The sequence below is a fragment of the Nicotiana sylvestris genome, chromosome 11, assembly GCF_000393655.2.
Source record: "Nicotiana sylvestris chromosome 11, ASM39365v2, whole genome shotgun sequence".
Taxonomy (NCBI): Eukaryota; Viridiplantae; Streptophyta; class Magnoliopsida; order Solanales; family Solanaceae; genus Nicotiana; species Nicotiana sylvestris.
The window spans coordinates 154,737,487-154,753,949 of record NC_091067.1 but is presented as its reverse complement, the minus strand read 5'-3'; the positions used below and the strand labels follow the sequence as shown (position 1 = coordinate 154,753,949).

The following is a 16,463-nucleotide window of genomic DNA, read 5'->3' as shown; positions in this document are numbered from 1 at the left end:
ATTTTTTAGCTTTTTCTTTTTTATACCCCTTAATAGAAATCCCGCCTTTGCCAGTGCTCATCTTATCTTAATTACTGAAGACAATAACATTCAAATTCGTGCCGGTAAACCCAATAAAGGGGAGAAGAGGAGGGTAAAACTTTCTCTCTCCAAAAATTCTCCATTTTCAAGGGTCTGAATCTGAAACCTTTACACACCCTCCTATCCACAATGCCCAATTTCACTATACAAACTTTCTCTTGCAAACACTTTGAAATATCTTGTGAAATGTATCTACCAATCCCCTCCCCTCCCCCCCCCCCCCAAAAAAAAAAACATGTTTTCTCTTTTAAAAAGGAAAATTTAAATAGGGTGGTCAGACGGGGGATAATGAAAAGCTATTTTTCATAGGTGCACTTCTTTTTTGAGGGAGCTAATAATCAAGAATTCCTGACGGTATCGAACTGGAACAACCTGTGCTTCTTGAATATCCTAATTTAAGGCTAAGGAATTTCCTACCGCTACCATATAGTATTCATCTCTAATAAAGCATCCAGTTAAAAAAATTGTGAAAAGTGTCTACTAATTATACAAATTGCACATTTGACAAGGAAAATGAAAATTATAATTCTCCTTAGTGGATTCCTTCTTTTTTTTTTTTTTTTTTTTAGGGAGCTGAAAAGCTTAATACAATTGTCAGAAGAGTATACCAGTTATACAAACAGCAAGTGATTAGGAACAAAGTCCTACTCATGATGAAACAAATGGAAATTCCTCACATGGTCACTTTCTCATGGGAGAAAAAAGTCCCACTACAAAGAACAGACCAAAAAAGAACAGAAAAAAGGGGATAGAAAGAAAGAACTTGTAAAGTTTATACATATGTGGTAGCACCAGCAAAAGCTAATGCTATTGCTCTTCATGGTAGTAATATGTTCACCCTCGGCAATACGCACTTGATAATATCCCGACCGCAAATCAAACTTCGTGTATCATGCTCCACTCGACTGATCGAAAAATACTACCTATTTTGCATGTCCTCTTCAGTTTTCCACACTACATCCTCTAGACTAGTTGAAAGATTCTTGTAAAACTGCATAAAAGAAGTACAAAAAAATGATTAAACAATGAAGAATTGATGGCAAAATAGATATCGTTCGAGATTGATTAGTAGTTAAAAGAGGTCAGGAACAAGAGGATAATGCAAAGACTGATAGGATTTAAAAATGCACAAGGTATTAACGAATTTTTATTTCCGTCTTTCTGAGCCGAGGGTCTATCGGAAACAGCCTCTCTGCCGTATCGGGGCAAGGGTAAGGTCTGCGTACACGTTACCCTCCTCAGACCCCACTATGTGGGATTTTACTGGGTAGTTGTTGTTGTTGTATTAACGAATTTCCGGTTATGTAAAACACAGCAAAACCCGAAGGGGAGCCTTGGCGTAACTGGTAAAGTTGCTGCCATGAGACCAGGAGGTCACGGGTTCAATCCGTAGAAACAACCTCTTGCGGAAATGCAGGGTTAAGGCTGCGTACAATACACCCTAGTGGTCCGGCTCTTCCCCGGACCCCGCGTATAGCGAGATCTTAGTGCACCGAACTGCCCTTTTAAAACACAGCAAAAACCTATGCCTTTGGGAAATAAGTACAGAGATTGCTACTACACAAGCATGACCTTTTATAAGCTAAATATCCATTACTTTTTTCATATATCTATCAGCTAAACAGTTAAACTTGAGGATTATGTTCCTGCTAGAGCAATCAGCTTGTGATTATACAATGCTTTCGCCTATCAAAACCTACTAATAGTGATATACGCAGTTCAGCATTGTCATTTAGATAAAAAAAAAATTAGCAGTTGGCTAAATATGGTACCTTGTGGAATTCCAAAGTATCGCCTTTTGCTTTTCGCACTTCAACCATATGAAGAGAAGGGGCGACTTGAAATACCTAAATTGCAGGCCAAACAGTGTTCAGGATACGACGACAAAAGATGCACATTTCGAAATAATGATGGCAATCTCAATACCCACTTCCAACCGAGAGGTTGTGAGTTCGAGTCTCCCCAAGAGTAAGGTGGGAAGTTCTTGGAGGGAAGGATGTCGGGGGTCTATTTGGAAACAGTCTCTCTACCTTAGGGTAGGGGTAAGGTCTGCGTACACATTACCCTCCCCAGACCCCACTAAGTGGGATTATACTGGGTTGTTGTTGTTGTTGTTGTTGATGGCAATCTCAATACAAAAAGAAAAAAGTAATAATAAATAAGATAAAACAAATGACCAATTAATAAACTGAACATACCTCAGTGGCAACATTAAGGTTCCCTTTTCTTCCAGCTTTAACATTTTCCAGCCTCATCTGAGGTAAAAGAGTAGAATCAGGCCAAGTGCACAGAATCAATATTAGATAAAATTAATTTAACTAATTAGGGATCTAGATGCCGAGTGAAATGCATGTTTGAAATTCATCACCACCTTGTAATTCTTTTTGTGAACATCAAAACCAAGGGGCTTTACAGCTTCTTCAATCTTACTGATTATTTCATTGGCCGGGCATTTAGATGTGAACCTTGTTTCTCTCTTAAATTCCTGCGAACAATGGAATCAAAACATCTGTCAATGGAGGAAGAATATAGTAATATACACATCATCAATGTTTCCGACAAAGTGGAGTACCTACTTAGTAATCGTCAATGTTTAAGAACTTTATGTTTTTAACTTCCGTATTTTCATCCTCACTCATATGAATAACATAACTGCAAATCAAACTGGGAATTCTGAATAGTAATTTCCTCACAACACGAACGTTGTTACATTGAGATTCCAGAAGCCTTATAAGGCATAAGATGTTGATATTCAACACACAGGAGAAAGAGAGAGAGAAGTTAGTACGTATATGCATGCAATATTACTGCAACGTTTTGAGATGTCCAGCGCTTAGTTAACGGCTAAATTTGATGAATTGACCAGGTTAATGCAACTCAGGGCCTTCAGGTTCATGTCTGCAAAAAGTCATCTATCCTATTGTGTAATATGCAAAGAAGCTGTTTTTACAACACATAACAGTTTCTTGACTTCTCTCTCCCATTGTTATGTTTTGGTGTTTGATATTAGAACAAACTGTGGAGGGCTTCGCAACTTGATAATAGCTGATGAATAACTGGCAAACCTTTATAAACGAAAAATTATCCAACACTTATTATCTCCAATAGAAGGCGACTTTTTATTGGCCACAACCAAGTCACTAAAATTATCTGAAATTCACATTAATTTCATTAAAGCATGTCCTATTGAGACAGAATAATCATGCGCGACGTAACTCCAGGCACAAGCACCATACTAATCAACCAGAAGTTCCAAAATATGCAAGATAAATAAGACAAAAATGGAAGTTCATAGTCATTGACCTGTTCATCGAAGAGATTCCCAAGGTTGAGTCCTCTTGACATTGAGATCAACTCGAATGCATTCATAGGAGTTGGCTGCTCTTCTTTTTTCTCTGTTACATGATATTCCTGCTTTGTGCCAAAAAAAGAGAACCAAGTGAGGATAACTTCATACATCAATCAATTCTTTCCTCTGAAGTCAATGCAAAATTTGTTCCATATTCCACTATGCTCACTTCAGAATCCTTGAATACAGCTTCAACATCATCCAGGTTGGCATCTTTTTTCTCATCAAAAACAGGAGGTTTATAATCTTTCTTGAACCACTCATCCTCCAAAATTTCTGGGATGGTAATACGCTGCGTAAGAAACACATGTAATAAATAAGAGAAGTAGATGACGTTATATATTCGATTGCAAGCTATAAATCCAGAAGCTGTATTTAGAAATTCAGCATGCTTACTGTCATAGGATTTGGATCCAAAATGCGAGTAATTAACTTCATAGCGCCAAAAGACATCCAAGGTGGGCAAGAAAATTCAGCAGCGGAGATCTGCGCAGACCGTGATAAACATTATGAAACTAATAACAACAAAAGTAGATTTGACTCAATAATGAATTCGTAAGAAATGCTCACTTTTTTATACAGGTTCATAAGATTAGAGTCATCAAAAGGCAAGTAACCTGCAAGCAATACAAAGAGTATGACTCCACACGACCAAAGATCCGCTGTTGTGCCGTCATATCCATGATCATTGAGTACCTAAGAAAGGAATCTCATTTTTTTAGACGAAGAGAATAATAAGAAAAAGGTGCACATGAACAGGACTTTTTTTGTGCGGTAAGAAGTGAACAAGAAGAGAGTTGTGGAGACCAATTTCATCATACCTCAGGAGCAACATAGTTAGGGGTTCCACACGAGGTATGGAGTAAACCATCATCCTGGAAATTTGAGTGAAAAATAAGAAATACATTTGATTCCAAAAGGAAGATTAACTATCACCAAAATGAAAGAAATATATTGCAGTATTACTGCTGCTTGAAGCTATATTTCAAATCCGAACTAATCACAAGATGATACATGTAGAGAAAGTAACGACTAGCATGATTTCGGAGTTCTCTAGCTAAAAAGAAAAAAAGTTCGTTATTGAACAATTCTCAGAGTAGTTAAAGCAAACAACAAATCATCCGTCAATCACAAATTAACTGACAATGTCCCATGGCCCATCCTTTATTGTTTCAAAAAAGTGAAGTGAAAATGATGTTTAGACTAGTTAATATCATAGGAAGAAGCAGAAATACATTTCAGTATCGTGCTGGCTCGTTTTCTATAGTGACAACTACTGCATTTGCGATTTTAAAATTCCGATCACTTGATTGTCGATGGGCTTTCCATGGAGATTTCTGGTCCCACACTTTTTTTTTTTTTTTTTTGGGGGGGGGGGGGATGAGTTATCACTACCACATTTCTCAAAGGCGAAATGTACATAATCAGTAAAGGACGTTAAGACTTCAGACATTGTTACACAATCTACTAGCAGGTTACACAGTTGAATTCACTGAATTACGTCTGATAACCACAAATTAACAACTTAAGTGACTCGTATCAAAAGTTGGAGATATATGTTAAAAGAACATATGATCAGATATTTACCCTGACTTGCTGGGACAGAGCACTCAATCCAAAATCAGAAACTTTAAGGTTTCCAGAGGCATCCAACAGTAAATTTTCAGGCTGCATCATTAAAGAATGTCAAAATAAAGGTCGCAAAAACAAAGCCAGAAGCTTTAAGGAAAAAACAGAACAGAAATTAAGAACTAAAAATGCTGCAAAAGTAACACTTTCCACCTTTAGATCTCTATGGTAGACTCCCCTGCTATGACAATAATCAACAACATTAATGAGCTGCTGAAAATATTTCCTTGCTTCTTTTTCATGCATCCGTCCATGATTTACCTTTATGCCAATAAAACAGATAATATCTTTAATCATATGCTAAGTGTCAGAGAGATTTTTAAGTGTGCTGAATAGGTTTGAATAGCTTCGGTAGGATACATGAAAACTAAATTCACAGTCAGTGAGAAACAAGTTTTGTGCTCTTTGGTCAAATTATTTATCTCCAAAAGTAAGGGGAGAGAATGAATTAGAAAAAAGGAAGAATCGCCCTTACAATTTTATCAAAGAGCTCTCCACCTGTAATGAATTCCAGAACAATGAATATCTTCGTCTTGCTACCCATCACCTGCAGGCAGATGAAAAGGATATGGATTCAAAGTTAAACATATGAAACCCCGGTCGTCATCAAAGCCACAACGACATCTTCTCTTTAGTACGTTATTTCCGATTTTGATAACAAAAGTAGGTTATTGCCAGTATAAGACTTCTGCATGATTAACAGCCTTGTTAAAAACTCGAAGGACACAAAATATTCGATACTTGAGATGTTCGTCAATGGATTTGTTGTTAGTAGGCAAGCATTTGGTATACAACATCCCAAAAGTTCTTTTAACAAAATTTTGAACATTTAACAGGAGAGAAAAATACATGTCTGTTCCCAAATGGGAAATTTACAATTCCAGCTCCCTTTTTGGTAATTTTGACTTAAACTTTTCTAGTTCTCTCATTTTTCAAGATTTTGATGGTACATCTCAAAAAGAGTATAACTCTTGAAAATTTGGAAAGTACCATATGAGTAGATCAAGAAGATTAACTAACTACTCCAGTATATTAGCCAATGCCACCGCAGTATATGGATACCAGCAAATTATCTGCATGCCAATATAGGTTATGTTAAAGGCCAGAATCTGCCCTAATACATGTCGGTAATACTGAAAATACATGCTGTACAACGGACCTTGTCTTGTCCAAAATTGAGTCATAAATTCTCAACAGAATGCTAAATATGTTTTGCTAGGCCAGTTGGTTATCCCTCCGATATAGTGAGTTGACAGATCGTTGATGTGAAGATCTAAAGTGAAGTTCTCAACATACGATGCATAACCAAATGCAAAGTAATGGGTTGCTTAATAATTAACCTAAAGGTTGGAGGTACGGAAACCAGTGGCATAGGATCCAATTACACATCCATATGATCACAGAGACCACATACATAGGCGCGCACAAATACACACAAGCACATGCGCATTGACATAGAGAGGACCAACCTCGTATAACCGAACAACATGTGGATGTCTGATTAACTTCATTGTAGCTATCTCCCGCTTTATCTGTCAATTTATGAACAAGAATTATAAATAGTAAACATTGCCAAAACGAATCAACCATTCAAAGAACTTAAAACTGTAGAAGGATGGATAACAAATCGATAACAACTCAATCGCCATGTCAGATGTCAAAAGACATCATTCACATAGCTTTCGTGTAATCTATGTTATGATTTGTAAGTGGATAACAACAGACAATAGAAAGAGACGAAAGTTCGAGAAAGCATAACGCATGAATATATTGAAGACTGACCTGCTCAGCCATTTTGTGTTTCAGGACCTTATCCTTATCAAGAATCTTGATTGCTACAGCCTCTCCTGTCTCTGAATTCCTTGCAAACTTGACTTTAGCAAATGTTCCCTCACCAATTGTCCTTCCCATTTCATATTTACCAACTCTACGCTTGATTTTTGCCTGATTCATTACTAAGATACAGGGACGATCCTCTAAAAAGTGCAGTCGTAATCCTCCTTAGAGAACTTTTTACTGCACAATGATTAAAACTTCGATAAGAAACCTGACTTCCTAACATATATTACCCGGAGTAAAGCAAAAAAAAAAATCAGACTAGTCATCACATTCATTCCGTACATTCGGAGAGTTCCCAGACCAATTATAAAGTTAAAATAAAACAGATATTCTAACACAACTTGACTAACTGCAGATAAAAGCACACAACTAATGCTTTTATAATAAAAAAAAAGTTTGTTTATTTACTTCTCTTATTTGTTTAAGGTGTAGGGGCAAGAATCAAGGTGCAACACCATTTTAATTAAAATAAGTCAATTATAATAGTATTCCAATTCAAGGAAATAAATAAAGAAAGTGAGACTTGAATTAAAAACAAAGAACTATTGATTCAATCAATAACCAAAAGGACATTGGTCTCTCCCTCCGTGTGTGTGTGAGTGTGTGAGAGAGAGAGTGAGAGAGAGAGAGATGCCACTACCTAAACCTTTTTGTGGCAAAATCAGCAAAATGCGGCAAGAATTGAGTTCTATGACTTCACAACAGATTCCAGAAACAAATGCAAAGAAAAAACCCCAATTTTCTTGAAATAGAAAGGAAACTCAAGAAACTAAACCTCAAGTCCAATCAACCAACAAAACCAAAAATCAGCTAGCTTCACAATTTGCATAAAAATACAAACTTTGTTGATAAAAATAAGGAAAAGCTCAAAAAAGGAGCCAAATTTTAACTCCGATTAAACAAATAGCAACAACAAAATAACCCCTTTTTTTCAAAAACTAAGTACACAAAAAAATGCAGAAAAAGGAAAGTTTTTTTTCAAGGGAACTTCAAAAAGTGGAAAAGATCTCAATCTAATAAGATTCAAAATCCCATATTTCATAATTTCAAGAAAACCCAAAAGGCAAAATTCCTAAATATAGCTAATTCCCCACATGAACAAAACTCATAAACATATCAAAACAATACAAATATTCCAATCTTCCCAACAAATTCCAAAGCCAAAAAAAAAATATTATAAATATAGCCATAATGCATGCAAGCTGGTCCAGACAGTAGGATTATTAATAAAAAAAAAATCAAAGCAAAAAAGTAAGAAAGAGAAAAAAATACATACTTTGAGCTGAACTTTAAATGGGGTCTTGGGCTATAAAGATAAAGATAAAACTTTTATGAAGATGAATATGAAGAAGGAACAAGAAGATACCAAAGGCGGCTTTTGGTGTTTTATTGGGTCAAAAAAGATTACAGCAGTTTATAATTCTGAATGATTTTGGACAAAAATATATGGTCAGTGGAAAAATCCCAGCAACCAAATCTTGAAATTCACCTTTGTTAAATGCCACTGCAAATATTTATATAAAAAAAGTTGGTTGCGGACCTACATGGACGGTAGAGGGGTCACCGGAACCGTTAGCCTCGGCAAAAAATCATTTATATATATTTGTATATACGACAAGGACCCCTTAAATAATTTTGATGTGCCCCCTATACACGAAAGAAGGATTGGCTTCGCTGGTTTAGTACCTGCATTTGTCTCCGTTTGACCAAGGTTCGAGACCATCACCAGGTATTTTTTTCCCTTTATGTTTTCTAAGTTCATGAATAATTATTTAGCACTAGTACATAGATGTCACACCTCCTTTTTGCGCGCCTACCCTGAGGGATAGATGCGCGAGGGAGTTTTTCCAATTTAAGTGACAATATTCGAAATGGGATTATTTATTTATTTCAGAGTCGCCACTTGGGAAAGGTTTGGCTTTTGGTGTCCCAAGTCACCGGTTTATCTTGAATCCCAAATCGAGGAAAATATTCGACTTTCCAAATGAAGTCTGCGAACCAGAAATTCTAAGTAAGGAATTCTGTTGACCCGAGGGAAGGTGTTAGGCACCCCCGAATCCCGTGGTTCTAGCACGGTCGCTTAAATTGTTATAATGGCTAAATATCTGATTTAAATACATGTTGTGACTTATGTGCTTTTATTAAGTTTAAACCGCTTTTATTATTATCATTTATTTTTTATAAAATTGCAACGTCGTGAAAATGCATCTCGAACCACGTCACAATCAATGCACCTGTAGTTGTTAACACATTTCGACTCCGTTGAGATTTGAATTTGGGTCACATAAATGCGCACCCGAATTTAAGAATGTAAATTAATTAAGTCGCGCCTAAAGAGTCTAGCGCGTTATTATCTTTGGGGAAGGCAGTGAAATTCACTAAACAAGTCCATCCCAAATTCTAAGTATTTATTATGATCGATTATTGAGGGCCCCGCAATTTTTATTTGGTGAGGCTTGTCTCATTATTTTTTTTAAAAAAAAAAAGATTAGCCTACAATGACTACATTTTCTATTATGTTTGTCTCTAAGAAATGGAAGAAAGAAAAATACATACTAATTGAGTTACATGTTTGGCCAACTCCGAATTCTTGTTAATTATCTGATTAATTATTTACGGGGCGGGAATTGTTTCGTGCCTTATTCCATGGGTGAACATGCTTTTAATTTGATAAGAGAAATTGCATACAAGATTTGATGAAATGCTAAGCTTACTCCAAACGTTTCTCGAGTTGAATTTAACTAACTTATTTAAACTAGATTAAGGGAATTAACTACTAGAAACTGCTACTAATGGGATTCAAACATGGTTCTATAGACTGCCTAACGAAATCCAATTTGATAGAGTTAGTTTAAATGACTTAGAACTAAATTGCGTCTCTTGCCAAATTAGAAGCAGCATGCCTTACGTGTTTAGAATAAGAATAGAGATGAGATTCACCTATCAATTTACTAAACACATGTGCACTCTACGTCATGCGGTCAACTAAAACAACTAAATAAACAGCGTAAACAAACTAAGGTTCCAATTAAGTACAAGCTACCTCATGAGTTTGCTATTGAACTACAAACTAAAATTACACGAATCTAACAAAGTTTATAAAGCTGTAATTACAGCAGCAAATAATTGAACTCTTTTGCATCTTTCAATTCGTACTCATTGTTACTGTTACATCAGTGTGAGATTCAAAGTATGTACCTGGATGTTGAATACAACAGAAGAAAAGAATATAGAGAAGTCAGCAGCAGCAACAACAAGAACGGCAGCAACAACAACAAATACAGCAGCAGTTACAGTAACAAAGTGCACCAGGAACAACTCAAACGAAACCCGAAAAGATTTGTGATAACCAGGTAGCAACAAACAGCATGCAAAACTCAAAATGGACTCGAACTCAAACCAAGGTTGGACCAGTAGATTGCATAGGAAGTTTCAACGAATTGGAGTCAAACCAAAAAAAAAGAAACAGTATCAACTACTAAGACTTCACACTAAACCAAAGCCTGATGGAATTATGTTGCCAACCGAAAACTGAATTTGTTCTCTTTTTAGGACTGTTTTTATATCTGAAAAACCTCTTCTAACTAATCGAGACCCTTCTCCTTTTATAGCCTTGCATCAGACCATCTACATCCTGTTAAACCATTCAAACTCCCTCCCATCTCCTGTTGTTTTTCCACTCAACCATTTGAAAATAAAACCCCTCCCATGAGATTCCCCTGACAACAAACTCTTTTCATTATTAAAATACTTTATCATTTTATTAAACTAAACCAAACATGGGCAGCAGGAATGTATCCTGACAGCACATGCTGTCCAATTATTCTAATCCCCTAACTTCTGACCAAACACATGCTGCCTAGAGTCAAAAGTGAGCACACATACTATTAAATTGAACTATAATCTGTAATTCTTGCTAACACCAACAGCTATCCAATCCTTAGGTGATTTCTGATTCAAATAAACACACTAACAAGCAGCTATACTCAATTCTTTAATTGGATTCAAACAAAGCTTCAGCAGAAAATGAATAACATGAGTCACATTATTACCATTCAAGGCTGAGACTAATTGACGACATATATTGAATCGACTACGCGAATCACAACACATACAATCAATAGCTAATGATCAGAATCGAACAGTATTGAACAGGGGTTTCAGATTGCACTGTCAAAACCATAAATGACCCTGGGAACCAATTAATCGATCGAGTATTATTTCCATTGATTACACTGTCAAACACGTACACTCATCAATGAATAGCAAAAGAGATTCGATCAAATGAGAAGTTCGGGCGAGGACATAATAGTCGACACACAAAAAAATTCAAAACAAATCAACTAATCATTTGGACATATGAACAGACATTTAACAAAACAACAAAATAGACTGACAAGGAAAAGAAAAACAAAAATACCTCAAAGGCTTGAAAAATCAGAAGGTCCTATCTCGGATTTGAATCGACCTTTCTTGGGGTTGAACGAACTTTAATCGAAGTGTTCTCACTGAGAACACTCCGATTAAGGTCCATTAGACCCTAATCTTCTGGCTTAAACGGACAAAAATCGGACTCAGGGCTTCTAGGATTTTAGGGCAGATTTGGGATTTAGGTTTTCCTGGTTGGATTCGGACCAAACCAAGTCTGGTTTGGTCACGAGGGAGGTCAGGGGAGTGTCTAGTGTGAATCTGGGGTAGGTATGGCATAGGTCGAGGCCTGGCTCGAATCTTCAAATGAAGATTCGAGATGGTGGGGGAAGATTCGAGACCCACGGCTAGTGGATCTGTGTTCAGGGGGTCGAGGTGGTCCTAGGGTGTTAAGATGGTGGTCATCGGCGTCCTTGCCGTCGGGTTTATGGCGAGGGAAAAGGGGGCGGCGCTAGGGTTTCGTGGGGTTTGGGTCTGGTGAGGGAGACGAAGATGAGGGAGGGGTGCTTGGATAGGGGGCGGGGTACGAGATGAGGGCTTATATACGGGGTGGATGGCTTGATCTGGGCCGTTAGATCAATCGAGATCAACGGCCTAGATCCAAGGGTTAATCAAACGGTGTCGTTTGGTTTTGTATTGGGGTCGGGGTTGATCCGGGTAACGGGTCGGGTATGGGGTTATGGGTAAGTGATCTGGACCATCAATCTAGTGAGATTAACGGTCCAAATTGAAGGCGACACAACGACGTCGTTTGGACGGTCGTGTGGCCAGCTCAATTGGACCGGGCAAAAGGGATTTGGACTGGGTTATTTTGGTTTGGGCCTGTTCTTAAAACTGGCCCAATCCGAAAACCCCCTTCTTTTCTTCTTTAATTTCTAAAAATCCCACCTATACAATTATTAAACAACTATCACACACATTATTATTCAACAAAAAAATAAAATCACTCAAGGACGACAAATAGAATAACAGCTGCATATTTTATGATTTTCCTTTTAATAACCGAAATATGGTTTAATTACACACGACATATATTTTTTTGTATTTTTGTTTGATAAGACTAAATAAGAATGGACAAGACCACAAATAACTACCAAAAATGCCACGTAAATTCCAAAAATCGTATAGCAAGACCAATTGTTATTATTTTTTGATTTCTTTTGGAGTGATTGTCGCATAAACAAAAATCACGTGCTCACAGCTGCCCCTCTTTGTCCGAAAACATGAAGAGTTTTCGTGCAAAGATAAAGTAAGCGGATATGAGCGATTTTTGCCTATTGGAATACTCCGTGTGAAGCATATTTTGAAAGATTTGACCGAATCTTCGCTTCAAAGATTTCCTACATATCCTGGGCTAAACAGGAATCAGGTCAATGTAGTTCGGGAAACTTTGGTAGCTGGGACTACCATGGGATTTGTAATGCTTGCTGTTACTGCCGTTGCTGTTGCCACTACTGCTTACCGACCGCCTTATTACAACCAAAGGAAATTGAGACTGAACTAACTATTTATGCCTGTCAAACGCTAGTTACAAGATTCCTATCTATAATTCTTTTGCGACTTGATCTTGGGTCTTAGCTGATTCTGCTTGTAGATTTCAATCCGAATCTTGATGCTTGCAAGTTGTAGGCGCCTGTTTATTTCTGCGATATTGAGTGAGACGGGATTGGCGGAACTCGGGACCTTGATCAAATTTGGAGCGATTCGCCCTTTGTTTGTTCCAATATCTCGGAACATCTTCTTTTTATCCTTTTCTTCTTTTCTTTATTCTGTATTGAGACCCATCCCGTAGGTCGTTTCGATCCATGCGCCTCGAGGTCAAACCTGCTGAGACAAACAAAACAAACGAACGAAATTTTCTGCCCCAGTTTTACTAGGAAAATTTACTGAATTAATCGCCATAACAACTTACAGAATTGATGAGGGGATTGGAAAACTTTAGTCTACAAAACGCAACTCAGGGATTGGGGTCCTAATGTCGTCATAAGGTAAAAATGCTCAGTTCAGGGATTGGATCCCTAATGCTGGCTAACAGAAAAATGCTCAGTTCAGGGTTGGAGCCCTAATGCTGGCTAACAGAAAAATGCTCAGTTCAGGGTTGGAACCCTAATGCTGGCTAAATGGAAGATGCTCAGTTCAGGGTTGGAGCCCTAATGTTGGCTAACAGAAAAATGCTCAGTTCAGGGTTGGAGCCCTAATGTTGGCTAACAGAAAAAATGCTCAGTTCAGGGTTGGAGCCCTAATGCTGGCTAAATGGAAGATGCTCAGTTCAGGGTTGGAGCCCTAATGCTGACTAATAGAAAAATGCTCAGTTCAGGGTTGGAGCCCTAATGCTGGCTAACAGAAAAAATGCTCAGTTCAGGGTTGGAGCCCTAATGCTGGCTAAATGGAAGATGCTCAGTTCAGGGTTGGAGCCCTAATGCTGGCTAACAGAAAAATGCTCAGTTCAGGGTTGGAGCCTTAATGCTGGCTAACAGAAAAAATGCTCAGTTCAGGGTTGGAGCCCTAATGCTGGCTAACAGACAAATGCTCAGTTCAGGGTTGGAGCCCTAATGCTGGCTAACAGAAAAATGCTCAGTTCAGGGTTGGAGCCCTAATGCTGGCTAACAGAAAAATGCTCAGTTCAGGGTTGGAGCCCTAATGCTGGCTAACAGAAAAATGCTCAGTTCAGGGTTGGAGCCCTAATGCTGGCTAACAGAAAAATGCTCAGTTCAGGGTTGGAGCCCTAATGCTGGCTAACAGAAAAATGCTCAGTTCAGGGTTGGAGCCCTAATGTTGGCTAACAGAAAAATGCTCAGTTCAGGGTTGGAGCCCTAATGCTGGCTAACAGAAAAATGCTCAGTTCAGGGTTGGAGCCCTAATACTGGCTAACAGAAAAATGCTCAGTTCAAGGTTGGAGCCCTAATGCTGGCTAGCAGAAAAAATGCTCAGTTCAGGGTTGGAGCCCTAATGCTGGCTAACAGGAAAAATGCTCAGTTCAAGGTTGGAGTCCTAATGCTGGCTAACAGAAAAACGCTCAGTTCAGGGTTGGAGCCCTAATGCTGGCTAACAGAAAAATGCTCAGTTCAGGGTTGGAGCCCTAATGCTGGCTAACAGAAAAATGCTCAGTTCAGGGTTGGAGCCCTAATGCTGGCTAACAGAAAAATGCTCAGTTCAGGGTTGGAGCCCTAATGCTGGCTAACAGAAAAATGCTCAGTTCAGGGTTGGAGCCCTAATGCTGGCTAACAGAAAAATGCTCAGTTCAGGGTTGGAGCCCTAATGCTGGCTAACAGAAAAATGCTCAGTTCAGGGTTGGAGCCCTAATGCTGGCTAACAGAAAAATGCTCAGTTCAGGGTTGGAGCCCTAATGCTGGCTAGCAGAAAAAATGCTCAGTTCAGGGTTGGAGCCCTAATGCTGGCTAATAGAAAAATGCTCAGTTCAGGGTTGGAGCCCTAATGCTAGCTAACAGAAAAACGCTCAGTTCAGGGTTGGAGCCCTAATGCTGGCTAACAGAAAAACGCTCAATTCAGGGTTGGAGCCCTAATGCTGGCTAACAGAAAAACACTCAGTTCAGGGTTGGATCCCTAATGCTGGCTAACAGAAAAAATGCTCAGTTCAGGGTTGGAGCCCTAATGCTGGCTAACAGAAAAACGCTCAGTTCAGGGTTGGAGCCCTAATGTTGGCTAACAGAAAAACGCTCAGTTCAGGGTTGGAGCCCTAATGCTGGCTAACAGAAAAAATGCTCAGTTCAGGGTTGGTGCCTTAATGCTGGCTAACAGAAAAACGCTCAGTTCAGTGTTGGAGCCCTAATGTTGGCTAATAAAAAAACACTTAGTTCAGGGTTGGAGCCCTAATGCTGGCTAACAGAAAAAATGCTCAGTTCAGGTTGGATCCCTAATGTTAGCTAACAGAAAAATGCTCAATTCAGGGTTGGAGCCCTAATACTGGCTAACAGAAAAATGCTCAGTTCAGGGTTGGAGCCCTAATGCTGGCTAACAGAAAAATGCTCAGTTCAGGGTTGGAGCCCTAATGCTGGCTAACAAAAAGATGCTCAGTTCATGGTTGAAGCTCTAATGCTGGCTAAATGGAAAATGCTCAGTTCAGGGTTGGAACCCTAATGCTGGCTAAATGTAAAATGCTCATGATTCTAACTGACCCTCTTTTTTTGAGTTTTCTTCTTTTAGTAAAATGTAAAGAGAATTTTGGGTAAACTTCCCTTTTAAGTGGATTCCTTATTGCCGAGCCATTTCTTGCACTCATGTATTTCTTTCTTTTTGGGCGACAACTTGCTCTTGTACGGTTGCTTTGGGTCACACCTGTTTCAATTTTCCAAACAAAGAACAATTGTCAGTTCGGAAATGGCGGTTGGTTCGGTGACCTTGATTGTTCCAGTTGCTTTGTCGCGTCCTTATTTCTGTTGAGAAACTTTGTCATCGATTGGATTCACAGGCGAAACCCTTTGGACTACTCAGACTTGCGTTTCTAGATTTTGTGATGATTTGCCTTGTAAGGCTTTGGTTTTTTCCATCCCGTTCTGCTTGGGAATTTTTAGTGGGGATTTTTATTAGGGAGACTCTGTGGGGATTTGTACAAGGCAGACTCGTTGGGGATTAGCTGGGGCAGACTCTTTGGGGAATTTTTACAAAGGGAGACTCTGTGGGGATTTTTACAAAGGGAGGCCCTGTGGGGATTTGTACAAAAGGAGACCATGTGGGGATTTGTGTGTGTGTGTGTGGCTTTACTTCGAATGCAACCAACATCATGATCCATTGGGTTTGGACAAACGTACCACTGAAGCGGGGTATTTTCTTCTTACGAAACGGAACTCCGTGAAACCGGTCCTGCCACCTATTCTTTCCCGTATATCTGGAACTTGGGGTTAAAAATGAAAGGGATTCAAAGAAAAGTAACACAAACAATGAAGAAACAAATTTTTAGAAGAGAAGTGTCTCTTTCGGGACAGGAAGGACTTATCTGATGGAAACATGCTGGCTTTAAATTGACATGACATGCTTTTTGGACTGGACGCCTGACCTTCAATGAACTTGCATTTCCTCATGAACCAAAATGGATCTATGTTTCTAAACCGGTGGAACTTTGCCAAGACTTCCTGAGGTGGAGTCATCCTTTCGGCCGACAGCGCCCTTTGCGGGTTTT

The 16,463-nt window shown here is 38.7% G+C and overlaps 1 protein-coding gene across 5 annotated transcripts; it reads right to left on the bottom strand.

The window, feature by feature from the left end:
- Nucleotides 1–732: 732 nt before the first annotated feature.
- On the bottom strand, nt 733–8,399 carry LOC104219693 (CBL-interacting serine/threonine-protein kinase 3-like). Of its 5 annotated transcripts, none has more exons than XM_009770403.2 (15): nt 8,265–8,399; nt 6,842–7,075; nt 6,529–6,591; nt 5,535–5,606; nt 5,213–5,320; nt 5,018–5,098; nt 4,252–4,305; nt 4,001–4,126; nt 3,827–3,916; nt 3,600–3,722; nt 3,385–3,495; nt 2,453–2,566; nt 2,280–2,336; nt 1,854–1,928; nt 733–1,072 (listed from the first exon to the last, which is right to left on the bottom strand). In XM_009770403.2, exons 2-15 carry the CDS (start codon nt 7,010–7,012, stop codon nt 1,001–1,003), a joined length of 1,317 nt encoding a protein of 438 aa, XP_009768705.1. In that variant the 5' UTR covers nt 7,013–7,075; nt 8,265–8,399; the 3' UTR covers nt 733–1,000. The 5 variants fall into 5 exon arrangements, with proteins under 5 accessions (XP_009768705.1, XP_009768703.1, XP_009768708.1 ...); XM_009770401.2 differs by having other exon boundaries at nt 8,175–8,385; XM_009770406.2 differs by having other exon boundaries at nt 3,385–3,492; nt 8,175–8,383.
- Between the last annotated feature and the right edge of the window lie 8,064 nt (nt 8,400–16,463).

Excerpts from the sequence above, each read along its gene's own strand:
- LOC104219693 (XM_009770403.2), bottom strand. The coding sequence starts at position 7,012 with ATGAATCAGGCAAAAATCAAGCGTAGAGTTGGTAAATATGAAATGGGA. Across the intron at positions 5,099-5,212 it reads TCTACCATAGAGATCTAAAG|CCTGAAAATTTACTGTTGGA; the intron begins GTGGAAAGTGTT and ends TTAATGATGCAG. Across the intron at positions 3,723-3,826 it reads TGGATCCAAATCCTATGACA|CGTATTACCATCCCAGAAAT; the intron begins GTAAGCATGCTG and ends TTTCTTACGCAG.